The 22217-nt window shown below is 58.2% G+C and overlaps 1 protein-coding gene across 10 annotated transcripts in view; it reads left to right on the top strand.

Annotated features, from left to right (window-relative positions):
* CTBP1 (C-terminal binding protein 1) overlaps positions 1-21641 on the top strand; it is a 37035-nt gene extending 15394 nt beyond the window's left edge. For 6 of the 10 annotated variants that reach the window (XM_033213423.1, XM_033213417.1, XM_033213419.1 and 3 more), the window contains 7 exons: positions 4489-4633; positions 7821-8027; positions 17005-17219; positions 18628-18758; positions 19492-19619; positions 20047-20164; positions 20650-21641. In XM_033213423.1, the coding sequence (XP_033069314.1) occupies positions 4489-4633; positions 7821-8027; positions 17005-17219; positions 18628-18758; positions 19492-19619; positions 20047-20164; positions 20650-20836 (1131 nt within the window). In that variant the 3' untranslated portion in view covers positions 20837-21641. Of the gene's footprint in view, positions 1-4488; positions 4634-7820; positions 8028-17004; positions 17220-18627; positions 18759-19491; positions 19620-20046; positions 20291-20649 lie in introns of all 10 variants that reach the window. The other 4 variants (XM_033213418.1, XM_033213424.1, XM_033213425.1 and 1 more) reach the window with 2 other exon arrangements.
* Positions 21642-22217: the final 576 nt, after the last annotated feature.

Here is a 22217-nt window from a genome sequence, read left to right as displayed (position 1 = left end):
AACGGCAGCAGCTCCCCCAACTGCAGATGCTCACTGCCCACAGAAGCGGCCACGTGTTTGAATGAAGAGCAGTTAGAGGAACGTTTGCAAGAGATTGTGTTTACTCCCTGAGGTTATGACAATACAGAAAATACAACTCTTTCTGTAGAAAATGTGATACTATAGAGGAAAGGATCACTTTGATTAAATAGCAATTAGAAATAATAACATTGCAAGGCCAGGTGCAGCAGCTCATGCCTTTAATCCCAGCACTTTAGGAGGCCGAGGTGGGCGGATCACTTGAGGTCAGGAGTTCGAGACCAGCCTAGGCAACATGGTGAAACCCTGTCTCTACTGAAAATACAAGAATTAGCCATGCATGGTGGTGCATGCCTATAGTCCCAAACACTCAGGAGGCTGAGGCAGGAGAATCTCTTGAATCCAAGAGGCAGAGGTTGCAGTGAGCCAAGATTGTGCCACCGCACTCCAGCCTGGGCAACAGAGCGAGACTCGGTCTAAAAAAAAAAAAGGAAAAAAAGGAAGACATAGTAAAACAAGTTTTAAAAATAAAAACAGGTGAGAGATAGGGGTTGGGTATTTTCAATTTGTGTGCCAGCCTAAGGGTGAAGCTCTGATATAATCAGAGCTGGTGCAGGGGCCGTGCCTGTAATCCTAGAGTATCCAGAGGCCAAGGCCGGAGGATCGCCTCAGCCTAGGAGGTCAAGTCTGCAGTGAGTCATGATTACACCACTGCAGTCCGGCGAGATCCTGTTTGTAATATAAATAAATGTAAAAGTCTGTGTATTCAGAGACTCCTCCCAATCAGTAGGAAACAGAAAAATCCAAGCAGAAAATGGATGAGGGCGGTGGCGTTTGGGTACGGACAGAGCGATGTATGAGAACCGGGGTGTCCCTCCCGGGTTCTCATGGGTGCAGCAGTCACTGCCGGTGACCCCTGGCCTGGCCCGCACTGAGCCGTGCCCCAGCCATGTGGAGGGAGCCTGAGCCTGTCCCTTCATATGGAACAGAAACGGCCATGCCAGTCTCGATGGTGCTTTGGCAGTTTCTCTGGAAATCTGAAACCTGCGGTCTTCGGCCCAGCCCCATCCTGGGCCTGCATGTGGCTGCGTGTCGTAGAGAAGCATCTGCCCTGATGGTGAGCTGATGTGAGCAGCAATTTCAGAGTAAGCCACACCTGTGCACGAGGTCTGGAAAGGTAAGTGCGATGTCATTGAGTCCTGAGCACAGGAGAAGCAGGTGGCAGAACTGCATGGCAGAAGTTGGGCCTGGCAGGCCCCTTCCTGACCCCCAAGAGTTGGCACCACCAGCAGCCTCCTGGTGTCCTGGAGTCTGTTTCCAGCCCGGTGGCAGCCAGGCTTCCTGGGCACCTGGCTTTCCCCAGGCCTGCTCTGAGCACTGGAGTTGAGGGCACTGAGCAGAGGGGGACTGAGCCCCTGGCGGTGAAGGGGACACACCAGTGGGTATTGGCTGGGGGTGGCCTCTGGGAGGCTGCTGGGTCCTGCTCTAAAGGAGCACACCTGGCTGTACCCACCTCCTGCGGACTTCTTCCGTGGGAGACCGAGGCAGTAGGCGGGGTGGAGCAGCCATGTGGCAGCCATGAGGGGGACAGGAAGGTAGACCCCGAGGCTGACGAGCCGCTGTGGCACCCTGGCCTGTGGACCTGTGGATGACGTGGCTGCCACGTGTAAAGCGTACACACTAGCGGCTCTGTCCCTGCAGCTGAGCACAGGCCAACCTGGTACGTGGCTGCGGTCGGGGCATGGGGTCTCCGAGCCGTGTTCAGATTCCTGTAGTGAGAACGCATTCACCTAATACATTGTTAAAAATATATTCAGTAAGGAAAAGGGCAAGGTCCTGAAAAAAGCATATTAAGAAGCACGTCCAGGCAAGTGAGTAAAGCCTAGTCAGGGAGGCAGCTTGCACTTCACAGCTCAGCTGGGTCTTCAGCCTCTGCAGCTGGTTGAGCGCGCCCAGAGCCCGAAGGAGGCCCTCGGCCGGCGCACGTTTCATCTTCTCGGAACTTATCTCAATGAGATAAAAAAAAACGTTAATCGCGGAAGAGCCAGCGCGGGAAGCAACCTTAAGGCCGCACACATGAATATTCTTCATATTCACATGAATCGATCGCCGTCTGATCCGAACGTGCGGGAGGGGACGTGCTGCAGTTCAGAATCGACTTTTCAAAGCCCATGGCCGGTGCTCAGGGTGAAAGCAAGCTGTTGCCTGTGTACACACAGGCCTGTGTGGTGTGGGTCCGTCCAGCCTGTCCATGCTGAGCCTCTGTGCGCACACCGTGGGAGCAGCCCCTGCATGTCCAGCTGTCCAGGCCGGCCCCCCGGGCTCATGTCTGGCGCCCTTACCCCATGGCCCCTCTCCCACTGCACCTCTGCCCAACACTCACATGCACAGCCCCTCCTGCCCACAGTGGGTGCTGACGAAGCTTCACCTGCAAGTGACTCCCTCTTAGCTGCAGCTGCTCTGCCAAGCTGCCCAAGGTACCTCCTGGGTGTGTGGGCGGCCATCTCCAATCCACACAGCATGGGGTCTTTCTGGCTGCATCGCTCGCCTCTACCCATGGCCGTGCACCAGTCACCCACTGCTGGCCTCTGCCCGTGCTGTCCACCCCGTGGCCTCACCCAGTCCACACTCCATCTGGTCAGGTGTGGTGCACCAGGGGTCACCGCATCCACACCGTGTCCGGTGCACCAGGGGTCTGCACATAGGCAGCTTCACAGCCTTCCCAGGAGGCCTGGGGCAGCCATCAGCCCTGTCCGTGAACAGATGAGCGCTACACCCATTCCTCTGTGATCTGGGCAGATGCCTCCCTGCCTCTTGCAGCCGAGCTGCTCCAACTTTCCCGTCGTCCTGGAGAACGCCCAGGCCAACCCGGGGCTCCCCTGCCCTGCTGCCCAGCCTCTGCCATGGCCCTGGTCTGCGTGGTCCCCCATGGTCCTATCCTCTAGGTCCCCTACAGTGGGCAGGAGGGAAGGGAGGCTGTGCCAACCTCAAAGGAAACCATCTGTTCTGGCTGAGCTGGAGGTCTGGGCACTGGAGGAGAAAGGCTTGCAGCTGGGTGGTGAGCATCTTCCTGGAGGCTGTCCTCATCCTGCCCATGTGTGCCTGCCCAACACCAGCTGCTCTACCCAGGGCCTGGGCAGGGTCAGCTCCCACGGGACACCCTGCAGTCCAGCAACCCAGGCACTCCCGCCCAGGATCGGCAGGCTCCATGCACGGCAGGGAGGGAAAGAGGCTGCCTAGGCCCCGGCAATCTCTGTGCTGAGCCTGTGGTGTTGGTCGGTCAGGAGTACCTGGGGCCCCGCTGGCAGGTGGTGGGTGGGAGTCACGTCCTCACGGGAGGCTCAGTGGTGTCTCCCGGGACTCAGACGTGCCTATGTGGATGAGGCCTGCGTGTCCTGGTGTCCTCAGCCATGGCCGTTTGCATAGAGCCTCTCTGTACCCACGGGTGGGCGTTGTCATGCACACGTGTGGGATGCACGTGTGTGGATGGGTGTTTTCGGGTGTGGGTAGATGCACAGGTGGTGCACACACACCCCCACCCTGTGCCCAGTGCCGTGCGTGGTTCTTCTGCCTAGGGTACTTTCTCCACCTATGTGCCTCTGCACCCCATACTGCCCCGCCCTCCCTGGACTGGGGGTAACTGGGAGCCCTTGGTAGGGCGGGGTTGGCTGTGACCATAGCAACACCTGGTGCTGGCTGAGTGGAGGTGCCAGGGTTGGGCTGCTGTGCTGTGTGCCAGGTCCGCGTTTGTCGGAATTCGTTCCGGTCTAGAATTTGTCATGGAAACTGAAATCACAAGCATGACTGTTATGAACATAGCTCAAACCCAAGCCTTGCCAGCCATGCTGTGCCCGCTGTGGGCAGCATTTCTGGGCGGGTTCTCAGGCGACATGGGGGCAGTGTGTGCTCCTGTGGTTGTGTCCTTGTGGCCGGGTGGCCCCTGCCTGTCTCTGCCCATGTGCTTGTGTGCCCTGGGGACTTACCGCTTTCTACCTGCACCCCTGGGCCTGCAGGTCTCAGGTGCCCCGGCTGCCCCCACCCAGCCGCACCTGCTCAGCATCCTTCCTGGGTGTGGCTGCACCCCCCTCGTGTGTCCTTGGCTAGTGCGACCCCATTTCTTCCACAAGGCTGGGCAGAGTCTCAAGGTGGGGCACACACTCAAAAGGAAACATCTCAGCCACCACAGTGGGAAGCAGGTGACTCTGACCAGTGCCAGCCTGCAGCCTACACATGGCTGAGGAGGCTGCGGCGGGAATTGCTGGGACTCGGGGTGCCTGGGCAGGGGTTGAGGGATAGCACATGGTGGGGAGGTATTCACGTGGCCTCCCCCAGTGTCCAGGCTGGTACTTGGGAAACAGAGCCTGAGGGCCACAGGCTAATTTCCCAGCCAGGCTCAGCCCCACCCCCGAAGGCCAGGCTTGAGGCTCTGCAGGCGCTGGGCTCAGCCCATGTGTTTTCTCCTCGCTGTAGGTCCTGAATGAGGCCGTGGGGGCCCTGATGTACCACACCATCACACTCACCAGGGAGGACCTGGAGAAGTTCAAAGCCCTCCGCATCATCGTCCGCATCGGCAGTGGTTTTGACAACATTGACATCAAGTCGGCCGGGGATTTAGGTAGGCCGGCTCCGAATTCTCTCCTGTGCCCATTCATGCGAGTTCCATCCCGTCTGGCTTCATCCATGGAGGCTTCACTGCCACACCGAGGACCCCGTTGCACATCGCCTGGTGTGACGGGCGGTGGCGTGCAGTCCCATCTAGGGCCAGCGTGGGGCCGCAGCCATTCTGTTCCTCACGGAGCCTCACCTCGGGGCACTTCCTCTCTTTTGGGCAGTAGGAAATCCAGCTGCCGCTTCACACAAGTCTGCACGCGTGTCTAGCTGGTGCCCCTTGCTTGGGTACCGGGGCCCTGGGGTTGAGGGGCAGGGGCGTCAGAGCATGGCTGTAATAGGGCTCATAGGTTTCTGTCCCAAGACACAGCGGGAACAGCGGGGTGTGTCGCAACCCAGTACACATGCACTCAGCACATGGAACACACACACAGAACACGCACACATCTGCACCCGTGCACGTGCACTCAGCACACAGAACACGCAGACTCATCTACACCCATGCACATGCAGTCAGCACACGGAACATGCACACACATCTGCACCCGTGCACGTGAACTCAGCACACGGAACACGCACACATCTGCACCCATGCACGTGCACTCAGCACACGGAATGTGCACAGTCAGCACACAGAACACGCATATGCATCTGCACCTGTTCACGTACACTCAGCACATGGAACACTCAGAGGACACGCACGTCTGCACCCGTGCACGTGCACTCAGCACACAGAACATGCACACAGAACACGCAGACACGTCTGTACCTGTGCTCATGTACTCAGCACATGGAACACTCACAGAACATGCACGTCCGTACCCATGCACCTACACATGCACACGGAACGTGCCCATGCGTCTGCACCCATGCACAGACACTCATTAGAACAAACTCAGGGCGGTGCTTGGCCGTCCTGCATGGAGCGCACTTTCTGTTTTCTGCCAGGCTCCGTCTGTTTTTTTGTTGTTGTTGTTGTTGGTTTTTTTTTTTTTTTTTTTTGAGACAAGTCTCGCTCTGTTGCCCAGGCTGGAGTGCAGTGGCCGGATCTAAGCTCACTGCAAGCTCCACCTCCCGGGTTCACGCCATTTTCCTGCCTCAGCCTCCCGAGTAGCTGGGACTACAGGCGCCCGCCACCTCGCCCGGCTAGTTTTTTTGTAGAGATGGGGTTTCACCGTGTTAGCCAGGATGGTCTCGATCTCCTGACCTCGTGATCCACCCGTCTCGGCCTCCCAAAGTGCTGGGATTACAGGCTTGTGCCACCGCGCCCAGCCTCGGTCTGTTTTTTCTCCTCCTCTCGATGCTGGTAACAGGCAAGGTCGTACCCTGTCCTTGCCCACGGTTGGCCAGCGCTTCACGGTTTTGCTTCCCTTTTCCTAGGATGCAGCATTGCAAAATCGGAACCGTCTGTGTTCCTGCAGGAGACGCAGGTGGTGTCAGAAGCCACACCTCCATTCGGGGGTCTCCTGCACTGGCTTCAGCTGCTTCCGCCGGTGCCCATGGGCCAAAGCCGTGTGCCAGCCCCCTCCCTCCTTTGTCTCTGTGGCGGCATCCTGGGAAAGGCTGGCTGCGGTGTCGGGCGCAGGCCTGGCTGTACGGTGTTGGGCACGGGCCCAGCTGTGCAGTGTTGGTTGCGGGCCTGGCGCTTTCTGAGCGACCCCCGCTGTTTACCATTTCCGTTAAATGTGGAGTTTCCCAGGCCCGGGCTCTGTTCTTCAGCCAGGGACAGTCTGGGGCACCCCTGGGATCTGGCCCACACTCCGATGCCCCACAGTCAGGAGGCCTTTCTTCTTTTTTTTTTTTTTTTTTTTTTTTTTTTTTTTTTTTTTTTGAGGCGGAGTCTCGCTCTGTTGCCCGGACTGGAGTGCAGTGGCCGGATCTCAGCTCACTGCAAGCTCCGCCTCCCGGTTCACGCCATTCTCCTGCCTCACCTCCCGAGTAGCTGGGACTACAGGCGCCCGCCATCTCGCCCGGCTAGTTTTTTTTTTTTTTGTATTTTTTAGTAGAGACGGGGTTTCACCGTGTTAGCCAGGATGGTCTCGATCTCCTGACCTCGTGATCCGCCCGTCTCGGCCTCCCAAAGTGCTGGGATTACAGGCTTGAGCCACCGCGCCCGGCCATGGAGGCCTTTCTTCCAATCTCGTGTGGTGCTTGGCTTGGCTCTCCCTCAGTCTCCCTTGTTTAACATTTTTATGTCCAAGTGAGTTGTGTCTGGGGACTATGCGGGATCCCACCCTTGGCCTTGTGCAGCGCCTGCCCGCGCTGGCCCATGTCAGGCCCCCTCCCGACCCTCGGAACCCCTTGCAGAACCACATGGTCTTGTCCAGCCTCTGGGCATATGAATGCAGCCCTGTCCTGGCCGCCTGCCCATTCCTTCTCCCCAGAGAGATGGACAGCCAGTTGGACCGCCAGTCGGACGCAGGAGTGCCATCATCTGAATGGGGTGGGAAGTGCCATGCAGGGGAGGTGCTGGCCGGGGACAGACCAGGGATGAGGATAAATAGGCTCAGGGAGGGGCCCTGGCCGGGGAAGGGCCTGCCTCTGGGACAAGGCTGGGAGCGGGCAGTAGGGGTTACACATGGGCGTGCCTGACCACTGGGGAGAAATGGGATGGATTTGCTTTCCAGGAATGGCTCCAGCTTCAGTGTTATTGACTGCAGGGTGTAGGGCATGGAGGGTGGAAGGGCCTGCGGGGGCCTGGCTTGGCCTGGGGGAGGCCTGAGGACATGTGCGGATGTCCATGTAGGGGTGTGCAGGTGGGTCCAGCACCCAGATTCTGACCTGGCTGCAGCCTCCCAGCAGGAACCCCCTGGAGGGATCAGGGCGGCGAGGTGACACAGGGAGACATGCTTGTCTCTGCCTGGGCTCCCAGTGCTGAGTTGGGAGGGGTCAGGGCAGCGTCTGACGCCCCGGCCCCACCACACACTGAGCAGTTGCCATACATGTGCTGCCGCATGAACCTAAAGTGGAGGTGGGGCTCCAGCCACAGGGCACAGGTGCCGGGCCAGGTGCTCTGTTGCCCGCGAGCCTGGGAGATGTGCGTTCATTTCGTGGCCTCCCAGGGTGGCCTTGGGGACATGGCCTTTGGCTTCTTCCTCAGGAAGCTCCAAACCTGCTCCAGCCACGGTGGCCCTGGTGTCCTCCCGGAGGCTGGGCCTGGCCTGGGGGTGACGGCCATGTCCTTGTCCCCACAGGCATTGCCGTCTGCAACGTGCCTGCAGCGTCTGTGGAGGAGACGGCCGACTCGACGCTGTGCCACATCCTGAACCTGTACCGGCGGGCCACCTGGCTGCACCAGGCGTTGCGGGAGGGCACGCGAGTCCAGAGCGTCGAGCAGATCCGCGAGGTGGCGTCCGGCGCCGCCAGGATCCGTGGGGAGACCTTGGGCATCATCGGACTCGGTGCGTCAGCCACAGCTCCGCGCCTGTGCCCTTTCCTGTGTCGGGCACTGCTGCTCTTCAGCCGTGCCCAGGAGAGGCCCAAGGTGGGGTGGGGCTGCGGGTGTCGGTCCCAACCCAGGACAGGACTGAGTGTGCGCAGCACAGGCGCCAGGGCCCAGGAATCCCAGGCTGTGTGCCCTACGTACGCGGACGTCACAGCACATACAGCCTCACACAGACGTCACGGCACACACATGGGTCTCACACTGGCCTGCACAGATATCACAACACCACAGCACGCGTGTGGGCCTCACACAGACAGCACGGCACACACTGACATCACACACGAACGTCACAGCACACATACAGGCCTGCACGGGTGGCACACAGATGCCACAGTACACGTGACTGCATGGGCACACAGACATGACACATGGACGTCACAGCACACACATGGACCTCAGGCACACACACGTAATACACGGATGTCACAGCACACAGCCTCACACAGATATCACAGTACACACATGGGTCTCACACCGGCCTACACGGATGTCACAGCACACACGGCCTGTACAGATATCACATACAACACCACAGCACACGTGGGCCTCACACAGACATCACTGCACACACAGACATCATGCACGGACGTCACAGCACACACGTGGGCCTCACACAGGCCTGCACTGATGTCCCACATGCCACAGCACACATGTGGGCCTCAGACATCACACATGGACATCACAACACACGTGGGCCTTACACGGGCACACACACATAACACGGATGTCATAGCACCCACAGCCTCACACAGCACACACATGGGTCTCACACGGGCCTGCACAGACGTCACACAGACGTCACACACACGTGGACTCTAACAGACATCACATGTGGACGTCACAGCACACACATGGGCCACACGGGGACATGCAGATGTCACAGGACACAGATATCACACAGCACACATGGGCATCCCATGGATATCACAGCATACACATGATACCACGTGGACATACACTGATGTCATGGGCACATGGGCAGATAGACACGGGCATACGTATGGGCACACACATCAACCACGGTCTAGCACGCGCTCACCCTTTGAGGCCTCTGGAGCTGGCTGCGTGGGTCCCGCTGGGGCCGGGGTGCAGGCAGCTGTGGGCTTCCTCCTCTGTCACCAGCAGCTGGCCCTGCCCCAGGGAGTGGTTTGCCCCTCCGCAACCCCTTGCTCTTCATTTGCCCACTCGCTCTGCAGCCGCCTGTCCTGGGCCCAGCACCGTCCTGGGTCCGGCACGCAGCAGTGAGCAGGCCCCACACAGCCAGGCCCAGGTTGAGCTCAGAGCAGCAAGCGTGTGTGTGTGTGTGTGTGTGTGTGTGTGTGCGCGCGCGCGCGCGCACATGTGTGTGATCCTAGAGTAGAGCCGTGTCTTGAGAGAGTGGAGCTGGGAGAGGCCAAGCGAGGTCCCGGGGGCGCCTCTGGGCGGGGCCCAGGTGTGAGGTGGGAAGTGGGAAGGTGCTCCCGTAGAGGGTTCTTAGAGAGGGTGGGTGGGGGGTGGTGTCCCTTTTCTGAAGACCCCCCGGACACCTTGGCCCAGGTGCCTGTCTCCCCAGATTGTGGGTTCCTAGGAGCTGCCTGCGCCATTCCCCAGGAGGCCCCGTGGGGATGCGAGGACCTTGCCTTGCCGGGGATCCCGTTGACCGGCCGGCCCCCCACTTCCCAAACATCCAGGCAGCCCACTCCTGCCGACCGCTGTCCTTGTCCCGGCAGCGTTTGGGGAATCAGATGTTTCGGGTGGTCTCGGTGAGGCGGACACACCTGGGTTAGTGGGAGAGGTTGGCTTACGGATGCACGTGGAACACGTGCTTGTTTCTTCCTGGATACATCTCTCACGGCCTTGCTGGTGCCCCCACCAGGACCCCAGGGCTGGCTGGAACCTATGAGGATCCCAGAGCCCCGAGGTACCCATTCCTCATACCTCTGCCCTTCTGAGGCCTGGGCGGCCCCTCCCACCTCACGGCCATGGTCCGTGTGTGGTTTGTTGAAGGAAGGAAGGAGGGAGCGTGGGTAGGAAGCCCAGGTCGGGGCAGAGGTCAGAAGGGGCCGGGGACTCGGGGCTCTGTGGACCTTCAGCTCCATGGGCTGTCCAGCGGCCTTGTGCAGGGGCAGTGCCTCAGCTGTCTCCAGAGCAAGCCCACAGGGCGGGAGGGGCCTCGTGTGCCTTGCCTGCAGGGGCCGCCTGTCCCGCAGCCACAGGTCTGACACCTCACCTGGGGTGTATGAGGGACTGTGGGATGTGGGGGGTTGTGGGCTGTGTCTGTGTGTGGCCAGGGATGTCTGTAGTTCCCCTGGTAAGAGCAGGTGGGGGTGTTGTCTCCAGAGTCCTGTAACCTGTCTCTCCTGGGGTTGGGGTCTGTGGTTCCAGCCCTGAAGGCCCCAGACCCTCCCCATGGCCACTCTGAGGCCTGAGGGTGGCGCCTGCCCAGGCTGAGTGTGGAACTGGGCCCAGCCGGCCCCTCCCAGGGCCCCGTGCTGAGTGGGGGTTGGAGCACCCAGGTTAGGATGTCCTCAGAGAGCAGGGCTGTGGCCACCCCCTTCCTCGAGGACCCCACCTACCAAGGCCCCCACCCAGGCCTGGCCTGAGGAGTGCGGGTGGCTCCTGGCGTCCTGGGGAGTGCAGGGTGGACCTGGCAGGCTGTGGGGGTCTGCCATGGGCGTTGTCCCCTGCAGTGGCCCAGGTCGTCCTGTGGGCGCTCAGGGAGGCGTCCCTGGAGCAGCTGGGCTGCCTCCCTTGCTCTGGGCGTGGCCCCTCTGCCTGTGGTGAACTCGTGGTGACCCAGGCCAGGTCAAAGCTCCCTCGGCCTGGGGAGCTGAGGAGAGTAGTTCTGTCCTTCGGGACACAAGTTCCCTGACGTTGCAGCCTCTACCTCGTGGACAGGGACCCCTACCCCAGCCTGGCCGCCCACCTGGCACCTGCGCCCCCCTGCCCCTTGCCCTTGTCCCTGAACCCCATCCCCACCCTCTGGGAGAGTCTCATGCTCTGGGCGGGGCTCGTGCTGGGCACCAGCCACTCAGGCTCTCCCGGGGTGTGCCTGTCCCGATCTGCCCTCTGCTGGGCGCACCCTGTGTCTGGGTTGTTCTTAGCGTGGAATCCACGCGTGTGGTGACTACAGGAACGTGGAAGCCCTGGGCAGTGTGTGGTTCACGGTGTTGCTGCCACTCGGTGCAGACGAGGGGGTGGCCACTTCTGCTCTACGAGGCTCTGGTGCTTGTGACTTAACGTCTCCTTGTTTTTTTCTTTCCTCCCTCCTTCCCTTCCTTCCTTTCTTCTGAAAAAAATGCACTATCTTAGGTGCACACAGGAAAACATTGTACAAAGAACCCGCCAGCACGTCAAGAGAGCAGGCTTCTGCACACAGCTCCCTCGGGCCCCCTTCTCCCGCTACGGCCGCGCAATGACCTGGGTCCCGCTTCCTAGAGCAGAGGGCCTTCCCCAGCTCTGCCGAGGTGGGGTCGCGGGCACACAGCCTTCTGTGTTGGCCTCCTGTCCATCGGGCTGATGCCTCCAGGTCTCTGTGTTTTCGCATGACCCACAGTTTCTGATAACGTGAACACAGCACGATTCGCTTCTCCAGACTCTTGGTGATGCATTTTCTAAGCTTTTGGCCAATATCACAAACAAAACTTCTGTGAACACATTTCTGCCCGTCTTTTTTGTGCACATAGACGACTCGTGCCTCTTGGGTTTGTACCTAGGAGTGGAGTTTCTGAGTCCCAGAGCAGGACGTTGTTTCACGTGGAAGGAGTTGCTGTTCTTCAGGCAGGTGCACGGCGTCACGCTCCGGCAGCCGCATATCCTTGCCAGCACTCGGTGTTGGAGTCTGTGTAATTCTAGCCCTTCCAGCAGCAATTTTGTGATATTTTTATTTTAACCTACAGTTTCCGGATAACTGAGGGGGTCGAGCACCTCTTTGTGCCCCTGGCCACTGGGAGCACCTCTGGCAGTCTTTTCCATGTTGGTTACGGAGCCCTCATGTGGTCTGTGTCTGGTTTTTGTCAGATCGACATGCACTGTGGATATTTTTATAATTTCAAAATGTTTGTTTTTACATGTTTACCAAGATCTCAGCCCGTGGCTTGACTTCTCACTTTCTTGACATCGCTCTGACGAGAACACATTTTCAGTTTTTATGAAGCCCAGCGTATCACCTTTTTTTCGGTGAATACCTTTTGTGTCCTGAGGAATCTCTGTTTACCCCAGGGTCATCCAGGTTCTCTGTGTTTTCTTCTGGAAGCTTCTACCTCTAGGTCCAGGGTCTTCTGGGTTGCCACTCACGCGTGGTGTGAAGCTGGGGTCGCGGCCGCCCTCTCCCAGGATGGCAGGTCCCTGCGGCACGATGCGCTGAGACACCCTCCTTCCCATTGGCGTGGCTCCTCTGCGGAAAGGCAGTTGGCCACGTGTGAGTGGGTCTGTCTGGACTCTTCTGTTCCGTGGACCTGTTTTTCTTCCCTTTCTCCCGTGTTACGCTGTCTGCACGGTCGTGAGCCTTGAGAGCTTCCACCATGTTCTTCACAAGGGTCTTGGCTGTTTTAGGTCCTGCTGTGCATTCCCATTTCCATTCTGGAATCAGCTCATCAATTTTCATTTTGTTGAGTCCTTAAAATCAGTTTTGGGAGCACTGATTTCCTAATAATATTGAATCTTCGGGACACAAATACGATGTCTCCATTTATTTTGACTTGTCTGAATAGTGTTTCATCGTTATCAGTAGAAGGTTTCCACGTAGTTCATTAAGTTTATTGTTGGGTATTTGGCATTTGTAATGCTGTTACAAATTTTGTTGTTGTTTTGTTTTTTTGAGACAGTCTCGCTGTGTCACCCAGGCTGGAGTACAGTGGCGTGATTTCAGCACACTGCAATGTCTGCCTTCTTTTTTTTTTCTTTTTGAGACGGAGTCTTGCTCTGTCGCCTAGGCTGGAGTACAGTGGTGTGATTTCAGCCCACTGCAATCTCCACTTCCTGGGTTCAAATGATTCTCCTACCTCAGCCTCCTGAGTAGCTGGGATTACAGGCGCATGCCACTATACCTGGTTAATTTTTGTATTTTTAGTAGAGACGGGGTTTTGCCGTGTTGGCCAGGCTCGAACTCCTGACTTCAAGTGATCCACCCGCCTTGGCCTCCCAAAATGTTGGGATTACAGGCATGAGCCACTGTGCCCAACCTAATTGTTTCTTGATGTTTTGTTATTAGTGGGTAGAAATACACTTGAGTTTTGTAAACTAACCTCATATCCCACAGCCTTCTAAATTCTCCATATTCGGCCGGGTGCAGTGGCTTGTGCCTGCTATCATAGTGAGTTATGAGGCCAAGGCTGGAGGATCACCAGGAGTTAGAGACCAGCCTGGATGGCATAATGAGACCTGCCTCTGCCAAAAACAGATTATCTTGAATTTTCTCTTGCACACACTGCTGTGTCACCTGCAGATAAACACAGATTTACATTTTCCTTTCTGATCTCTGTGCCTTTTATTTCTTTAATTTCTTTATTTTTGCCTTTTTGCATTAGCTATAATCGTCAGTAGCAGTGACTTGCAGGTATTACTGTCTTGACGTGGGAGAAAAAGTTTTTGATATTTCACCATTAAGTAGGACATTTGCTTTCGCTTTTTTTGTGGTCTAATTAATTGGTCTAATGTTGAGGTAGCCATCCCAGCTCTTTTGATCAGTGTTTATGTGGTATGTTTTTTTTCATCCTTTTAATTTCAGCTTATCTCTGTTCTTATATTCATCATTCAGATGAATGGTCTTGCTCTGTCACTCAGGCTGGAGTGTGGTGGTGCAGTCATGGCTTGCTGCAGCCTTGAGCACTGGGGCTCAAGAGATCCTCTTGCCTTAGCCTCCGAAGTAGTTAGGACTATAGGTGCGTGCCACTGCAATTTTTAAAAATTTATTATTATTATTATTTTGGTAGAGACAAGGCCTTGCTATGTTGCCCAGGATGGTCTTAAACTCCTGGGCTCAAGTGGTCACCCTGCCTTGGCCTCCCAAAGTGCTGGGATTACAGGTGTGAGCCATGGCGCCTGGCTTCTGTGTTTGTGTTTAAAGTGTGTCTGTTATTAATAGTTTATAGTTGGTTCCTCTTTCTTTTTTCAGTCTGACAGTCTTTGCCTCTTGAGTGCTCCATTCATTTATTTTTAGTGTAATTGCTGCTCATTTGGATTTCAGTGTCGTCTGGCTACATGTTTTCTGTTCATCCTTGTGTTTCCTTTCTGGCCTTCTTTTATGTTAATCAAGTGTTAAATGATTCTTCGCATCTGTTGTTGCTTTTTAATCTATACTGACTGCTTAGTGATCGTGTTTAGTTTTACTTTAGCGATTAGGATATGCCTTCATAACTCACTGCCATCCGGCATAACCTGTGGAGCCTCGTCGGGGGCGGTAAGAGGACTGTGGTGGCTCCTCTCACCCTCGGGCTGCTGCCCTCGGGCTGATCTTCCACGTCTGTTGTGCGGAAAACCATACAAGAAGCTATTGGTCATGAGTCTTTCAAGGAATTTTCAGTAACTTTTGTTTTTGAATATTGACCGACACATCCACCCTTTCTGCCTTGTTTATCCCGCCCCCGATTCTGGCTGTTGTCGGGCATCGTGTTCCTGTAGCCTACAGACTCTGTTAGAAACGTGGCTCATCAGCGAACGATTCCCTCCGCTTTTGTCTGAAAATGTGTTTTGCCTTTTTTTTTTTTTTTTTTTTTTTTTTTTTGGTAGAAGATAGAGTCTCGCTCTGTCGCTCAGGCTGGAGTGTGGTGGCGCGATCTCAGCTCACTGCAATCTCCACCTCCTGGGTTCACGCCATTCTCCTGCCTCAGCCTCCCGAGTAGCTGGGATTACAGGCGCCCACCACCACGCCCAGCTGACTTTTTGTATTTTTAGTAGAGATGGGGTTTCACCATGGTGGCCAGGCTGGTCTCGAACTCCTGACATCGTGATCCACCCGCCTCATCCTCCCAGAGTGCTGAGATTACAGGTGTGAGCCGCCACGGCCTGTTCTTAAAAAAAAGGTTTTTAGTTATTTTCTCTCTGCTTCTGTTTGGATGCCATCTGCTGACTTTGAGCCCATGCTTTCAAGCTCCCAATCCTTTTCTTGCTGTTAGCTTCGTCCAGGGAGTTCCATTTCAGAGGGATGTTTTCGTTCTGGAATTTCTATGTGGTTCTTTATAGAGTTGCCATTCATCTTCCAGAATCCTCCATTTTTCTGCTGTTTACATCAACACTTGCTGTCATCTCTGAGCATGTTTATAGTAGTTATTTAGGAGCTTTTGCTGGCTGATTCCAGCCTTGGTCATCTGCGGGTCTGTCCGCCTTTAGTGTTTTGTTCTAATTAGAAGCCACATCTAATTAGAAGCCTCTTCACTTGCATCATCATAATTTCTTATCATAAGCCAGACATCGTATGGAAAAGAATGGCAGAGACTAAAGTGAAGAATCATCTCGCCCCAACAGCCACTGCTCTCCTGTGTCAGGTGTGGCCGGCGCTGGCCTGCGGCTCTAGCTGGTTTTCGCCACCGGCAGCCCTACTCCCTGGGGCTTTCTGTTGAGCACAGTGGGAAACAGCGTCTTTTCTGCTTTCTGCGCTGTGGGAGGTGCCTTTCTCTGTGTCTGCCTATCTCCCTTCCTTCCTCCCTCTCCTGCCCATTCGGTGGGATCCCTGGCAGGGGGTGCTGACAGACGGGGGCTGTTCCTGCGTCTGGGGAGCTGCCCAGGTACTCCGGCTGTGACTGACCTCGGAACTGCTGCTCCCACCTCCGCCTGCCGAGCCCTCCTCCCCGGACGGGTTGCCTCCTGCAGCAGCCTTGTCCCTGAGGATGAAAGGAGCCGCCATGTTCCTTCTCGTAGAACAGGCGCCTCCCTTTCTAGGATGTAGTGTGTTTAGACGGTCCTCAGTTCTTCTGACTGGCCTCCCAGCCTCCCCCAGGCTGTTCCCAAGTGACTGGGGGTCCCCTGGGCGTTTGGGCCACGTCCGACCGCCCTGTCTGCCTGGCGGTCTGGTCTCCTTGGCTCTCAGGCTGCCGCCACCGTGGGCCCCTCGCACACGTTGTTCCAGCTCTCCGGCTCCCTTCCCATCCCCTCATGTCTCCAGCAAGCTTGGTCTTCTCAGGGAGGCCTGCCCTGGCTGTCGCCTTTGAAACTGCGCCCGCTTCCCACCTGCCCCAGTGCCCAGCCTGCTTCCTTCCTGTGCAGCGGTTCTCTCTGAGGCAATGCAGGAGACACCGCATTGGCGGGCTTGGGTTCCTGTGTCCTTTGCAGCTGTGCTGTTGGCTCACGGTGGGCGCATGCACCCTGCTGACCCTTCCCCGGGGAGGAGCCGGCCAGACATAGTGGCTCTGGCTCCGTGGCTCCTGTGCTGGGGCCCACGCCAGCCTTGGACTGCTGGGGTCGGGGCAGGCACGTCTGCCCGGGATGGCTTTCTCTGCCACTCCACCCGAAGGGGACAGGACGTGAGCCCAGCGGGGCCTCCCTGGTCTGGAAGGTTCCCTCCTGCCCCCTTTGCCATCTCCACCTAGTCGTGGCTGGAATTGAGATGCCGGAGACATCGATGGGTGGACCGGAAAGCAGGCCAGTGGAGGGACCTAGGCACGTAGGGCGTGTGTGGGGTGAGTGGAGACCCGCTGACGGTCCATTTGACACTGAGTGGTTCATGTCACGTCCTGTGGACAGGCTGCAGGGGGGGTGTGGCTGGCGGCTGGTGTGGGCCGAGGGGCTCATGCACCCTTTCCACCCTGTGCACAGCCTCTGCCTTGGCAGTGGGCGCATTGGGAGCAGACACCTCGTGTGGAGACACCTCGCGCGGGCACCTTGGCTTGACCACAGCTGGTGTCCTCCTTGGCAGATGGTCAAACTGAGGCACAGAGGCCACTCTGACCCTGGCTGTCGGGGCCGGCCTCCCAGCCACGGGTGAGCGAGGGTCTCACACTGTGTCCTGACACCACCAGGTCGCGTGGGGCAGGCAGTGGCGCTGCGGGCCAAGGCCTTCGGCTTCAACGTGCTCTTCTACGACCCTTACCTGTCGGACGGCGTGGAGCGGGCGCTGGGGCTGCAGCGGGTCAGCACCCTGCAGGACCTGCTTTTCCACAGCGACTGTGTGAGCCTGCACTGCGGCCTCAACGAGCACAACCACCACCTCATCAACGACTTCACCGTCAAGCAGGTGCGTGGAGCCGGGGGCACAGGGCTCTCCTTCTGCGGGGCAGGCACAGGTGGGGGTGTCAGGAAGGTCCCTCCCAGCAGCCACCTGCACCTGCATGAGACCCTGCCTTCAGTGAGCCACATGGCGGCAGTGCCAGCCCTGTCTGCCCAGACAGCGTTTTCCATGTTCTGAGTTCTACCCAGGATGCCTGAAATACTCTGGAGAAGATAGAACCACATACCTGTGAATCCTAAATTCCCTTGAAGCTCTTGCCAGTCTCCCAGTGGAGATGATGCAGCTACCTGGGGGCGCTGGGCCGGTCCTTCTGACTTCCGTGCTGCGCTGCCAGGTTCAGGTTTCACATCTGCAGCTGGAGAGGGCTGTGCTCAGGCCGGCCTCTGCCTCAGTGCAGCTCAGAGCGCAGCCTCAGCACATGTTTCCCTCGAGTGGGCGGAGCTGGGGACGGCTGCCTCCCGCTGGCTGTAGGCCTTTCAGGGAGTCATTATGTGTGCACAGTGATGTGTGTGTATGTGGGCAAGTGTGTGTGGGTGCCTGTGTCTGCCTGTTTGAGCTTGTATATATGTGCATGTATGTACACACGTGTCAGAGGCCACCCACCCACTCTAGCTGCCCCAGCAGCCTGTAGCCGCAAGGAGGATGAAGCCAGGTGCCCGCCTCCCCTTCCTTTGGTCACAGAGCCAGTGGTTTTGGAGCCTTCTAGTGGACAGGGTGTGGCACGTGGATGCTGGTCAGAGCCCTGCCATCCCTGAGGACCTTGGGTGTGAGGCTGCAAAGGGCAGCAACTCACCAAAGAAAAGCCACCATGACCCACCCAGCTGCCAGCCAAGCAGTGTGGCTGGGTGGGCTTCCTTGGAATGAAATGAGGGGTTGCAGGAAAGCCTTGGCCACGAAGCTGACAGGGAGCCACCGCAAGGGCCTTTTGCAAAAATGCATGAAAAGCGAGCCTGTCCAGAGACTCTGCTGCAGGCCCCGCTGGGGTTGGAGTCAAAGACCACGCCTCAGAGTAGACGGCCCTGGGCTTTGTCATCCCAGGGAGTCCCACCTCGTGGGCCAAAGCCCTGTTGGGGGAGGCTGGGCTGGAGGGGACCCAGAAAAGGGATACCACAGGGGGACCAAGCCAGGAGCCCCCACCCAGTCCTCAGCTCAGGGCTTGGGCAGGAGCATAGAGCTCTCTAGGAGGTGTGGGGCCGTGCAGGTCTGCACAGGACCGAGCCTCAGCCAGTTTGCCAGGGCCGCGGTGCAGCGCGCCTGAGGCCTTACGTCCTAGCACCCTAGTGAGCCCGGGGTGGGCCTGGGCTGCGAGGGGCCGGGGAGCTGGGCCTCCCCAGCAGTGTGACCAGCTTGCTTCCCTGGCCGCTCGCTCTGCGCAGATCCCTGACTGGGCCTGTCCTGTCCTCATGTCTTCCAGATGAGACAAGGGGCCTTCCTGGTGAACACGGCCCGGGGCGGCCTGGTGGACGAAAAGGCGCTGGCCCAGGCTCTGAAGGAGGGCCGGATCCGCGGTGCGGCCCTGGACGTGCACGAGTCGGAACCCTTCAGGTGCCCTCACGGCCAGTGTCACCCCCTGCTCTTCCCTGCCCACCATGCTCCCGTCTTGACCTCCAGATGGCGCCTCTGCCAGGCGGGGCACTTGCTTGTACTCAGGCCTCTCGCTGGCCGGCACGGGGGAGTTTGCTGCCCACTGTGGGGTGAGGACGGAGCCATGGGCTCCAGGCCTGTCTCGCCTCGGTCCTGTGAGGGCTACTCGTCCTACTCAGCCCCTCTTTGGGCAGGGCTCCCCACCAGCCAGGAGAGAGTGAGGCCCCAATATCCGTAAGTGGCCCCCACAGGCCCTGGCCATGGAGTCATGGCGTCATGTCCAGACCTGCAATCCCTGCAGCGCCCTGGGACCCCAGGCAGCCCTGGGTTGGATGTTCAGCCACAGGAGGAGACACCCCACAGGGGCAGTACCAGCCTGCAGCTCCTGGGGCTAAAGGACCTTCGGCCGGGAGGGGCCAGGCCAGCATGTCCCCCCATCAGGGCTCCTCCCCCAAGGGGCTTGGAGATTAAATCCCTTGGGCTCCCACACCCGCTGCTCTCAGGGGCCCCTGGTGTGTCTGATGGTCCCGGGGCTGAGCTCTTGCGCTCAGCCCGCCTGCCGAGAGGAGTGGGGCCGTGGGGTCTGTGGTTGCCAGGCAGGGCCCCCCACAGGGGGTTCCAGTGCCCAGCCACTTCCCCCTCCGCACCCAGCCACAGCACTCGGGCTGCACTGACCATGCTGTGCTGTTCCCAGCTTTAGCCAGGGCCCCCTGAAGGATGCACCCAATCTTATCTGCACCCCCCACGCTGCGTGGTACAGCGAGCAGGCGTCCATCGAGATGCGAGAGGAGGCGGCACGGGAGATCCGCAGAGCCATCACAGGTGGGCCTGGGGGACCCTTCCTGCCAGTCCCAGGCCTGGCTCATGGGCTCGCATCCGCCCGGCAGCCAGGCCCGTGCTCTGCCAGCTCAGGGCCCATGGTGCTTTCACTGCACCCCTATCAGGGACCTCTAAGGCCAAAGTCAGGTTGAGCCCTGGGGTCGTCTTACACACAAGACCTGCTGGGAAGTTGCTGGGCTGAGCAGACAGGTCTCTCAGCAAACTGGGCACATGCTCTGGGCTGGGGATCCCCACGCTGAGAGGGTGCTGGTGCCCTGAGAGACGGGACTCTGCCATGCCTTGGGAGCCCCGGGGCTGAGAGGGAGGAGCACACTGCCGAGAGCCCTACAGCCCGTGTCTTCAACCCAGTGGGCCACACTCCTGGGGCCTCCTCAGAGCCACAGCTATTCCTCCCTCCTGCGTCTCCCAGGCCGGATCCCAGACAGCCTGAAGAACTGTGTCAACAAGGACCATCTGACGGCGGCCACCCACTGGGCCAGCATGGACCCCGCTGTTGTGCACCCTGAGCTCAACGGGGCCGCCTATAGGTGAGCAGGCCCGCTGGCCCGGAGCAGCCACCAGGAGGGCCCGAGGCTTCCCCTGGATCCCAGCACAGCCCCTGGCGGGAGGGGCGGCGTCTCCACTGACTGACCTGGAGGATCTGGGTGGAACTGGTAAGGCCCACCTCACCCGAAAGGCCCATAAGAACCAGGGCCTCTTGGAAGGAACCTGGGCTGGGGTGGCCTTCAGGACCCAGTGCACACAGGACTACTGTCGGCACGGGGCCTGTGGGAGGAGGGGGCTTTGGTTGAGGCGAAGACCTCATGTTCAAGTCGCCTAGATACACCAGGGCCCCCCTCCCCTGCCCTGAGAAGTAGCCCCCGTAGGCGGGAGCGTCCGTGCAGAGGTGAGATCCTCACCCTGACTGCTGGTCCTCCTGGAGCCGCCCCCTCGGTGCTGCCGACGCTATGAGGGCAGGTGGGGCCCGGTCAGGCTGCCTGTAGGTGGGCCTCACGGACGGACCCTCTCCCAGCAGGTACCCTCCAGGCGTGGTGGGCGTGGCCCCCACTGGCATCCCAGCTGCTGTGGAAGGTATCGTCCCCAGCGCCATGTCCCTGTCCCATGGCCTGCCCCCTGTGGCCCACCCACCCCATGCCCCTTCTCCTGGCCAAACCGTCAAGCCCGAGGCAGATAGAGACCACGCCAGTGACCAGTTGTAGCCCGGGAGGAGCTCTCCAGCCTCAGCGCCTGGGCAGAGGGCCCAGAAACCCTCGGACCAGAGTATGTGGAGGAGGTGCCTGTGTGGCGGCCCTGGCACTGCAGAGACTGGTCTGGGCTGTCAGGAGGCGGGAGGGGGCAGCGCTGGGCCTCATGTCGCTTGTCGTCCGTCCTGTGGGCGCTCTGCCCTGTGTCCTTCGCGTTCCTCGTTAAGCAGAAGAAGTCAGTAGTTATTCTCCCATGAACGTTCTTGTCTGTGTACAGTTTTTAGAACATTACAAAGGATCTGTTTGCTTAGCTGTCAACAAAAAGAAAACCTGAAGGAGCATTCGGAAGTCAATTTGAGGTTTTTTTTTTTTTTGGTTTTTTTTTTTTTTTTTTTTTTTTTGTATGTTGGAACGTGCCCAGAATGAGGCAGTTGGCAAACTTCTCAGGACAATGAATCCTTCCCGTTTTTCTTTTTATGCCACACAGTGCATTGTTTTTTCTACCTGCTTGTCTTATTTTTAGAATAATTTAGAAAAACAAAACAAAGGCTGTTTTTCCTAATTTTGGCATGAACCCCCCCTTGTTCCAAATGAAGACGGCATCACGAAGCAGCTCCAAAAGGAAAAGCTTGGGCGGTGCCCAGCGTGCCCGCTGCCCATCGACATCTGTCCTGGGGATGTGGAGGGTGGCAGCGTCCCCGCCTGCACCAGTGCCGTCCTGCTGATGTGGTAGGCTAGCAATATTTTGGTTAAAATCATGTTTGTGACTGTAACCATTTGTATGAATTATTTTAAAGAAATAAAAATCCCGAAAGAGCCAGTTTGCCTAGCATTTGTTCTAGTGGCTTTCTCTCATGAGGACACGGGTGAGCCTCAGTCCTGCCTCTGGTGACCTCCAGGGTCTAGCCCAGCCTCTCTGAAGTAGGCAGCCTAAGAGAGACTCAGAGACAGTGCAGTGGCAGGTTGGGCAGTGGTCTCTGTGTGTACCGGGCCTGTCCCTCTGCCCACTGGGTCTGTGGGATGCTGTAGGGTCCTGGCTTGGAGGTGGCCTGCCCGAAGTGCCCCTGTGGGAGGGAAGCAGTGTGCCAAGCCAGGCCTGCCCCAGGGCCCACCCCCTCCCTTCTTGGCATACCTCCCGCAGGCCGGCCTGTGACCTGGGAAGACTGGGGGCCGCAGGAGGAGGAAGGAAAGCACATGTCAGGACTGAGGAAGTTCCCCAGACCATGGGTCGCCCAGCCTACAGAAATGTGCAAAAAAGCCAAAAGGCGTCGCGCCTCACCTTAGCCCGCAACTGGGCTGGGTGTTCAGGAGGAGGCCTCCGCAGGGGCGGTGCCGGCCTGCGGCTGATCCTGGAAACCGTGTCCTGGCGTCCTTTTCGAAACCCCAGCCTCCTGGT

This window comes from Trachypithecus francoisi, unplaced genomic scaffold (assembly GCF_009764315.1).
Source record: "Trachypithecus francoisi isolate TF-2019V2 unplaced genomic scaffold, Tfra_2.0 Lachesis_group1, whole genome shotgun sequence".
Lineage (NCBI taxonomy): Eukaryota > Metazoa > Chordata > Mammalia > Primates > Cercopithecidae > Trachypithecus > Trachypithecus francoisi.
This window is presented reverse-complemented; position numbering and strand designations above follow the sequence as displayed.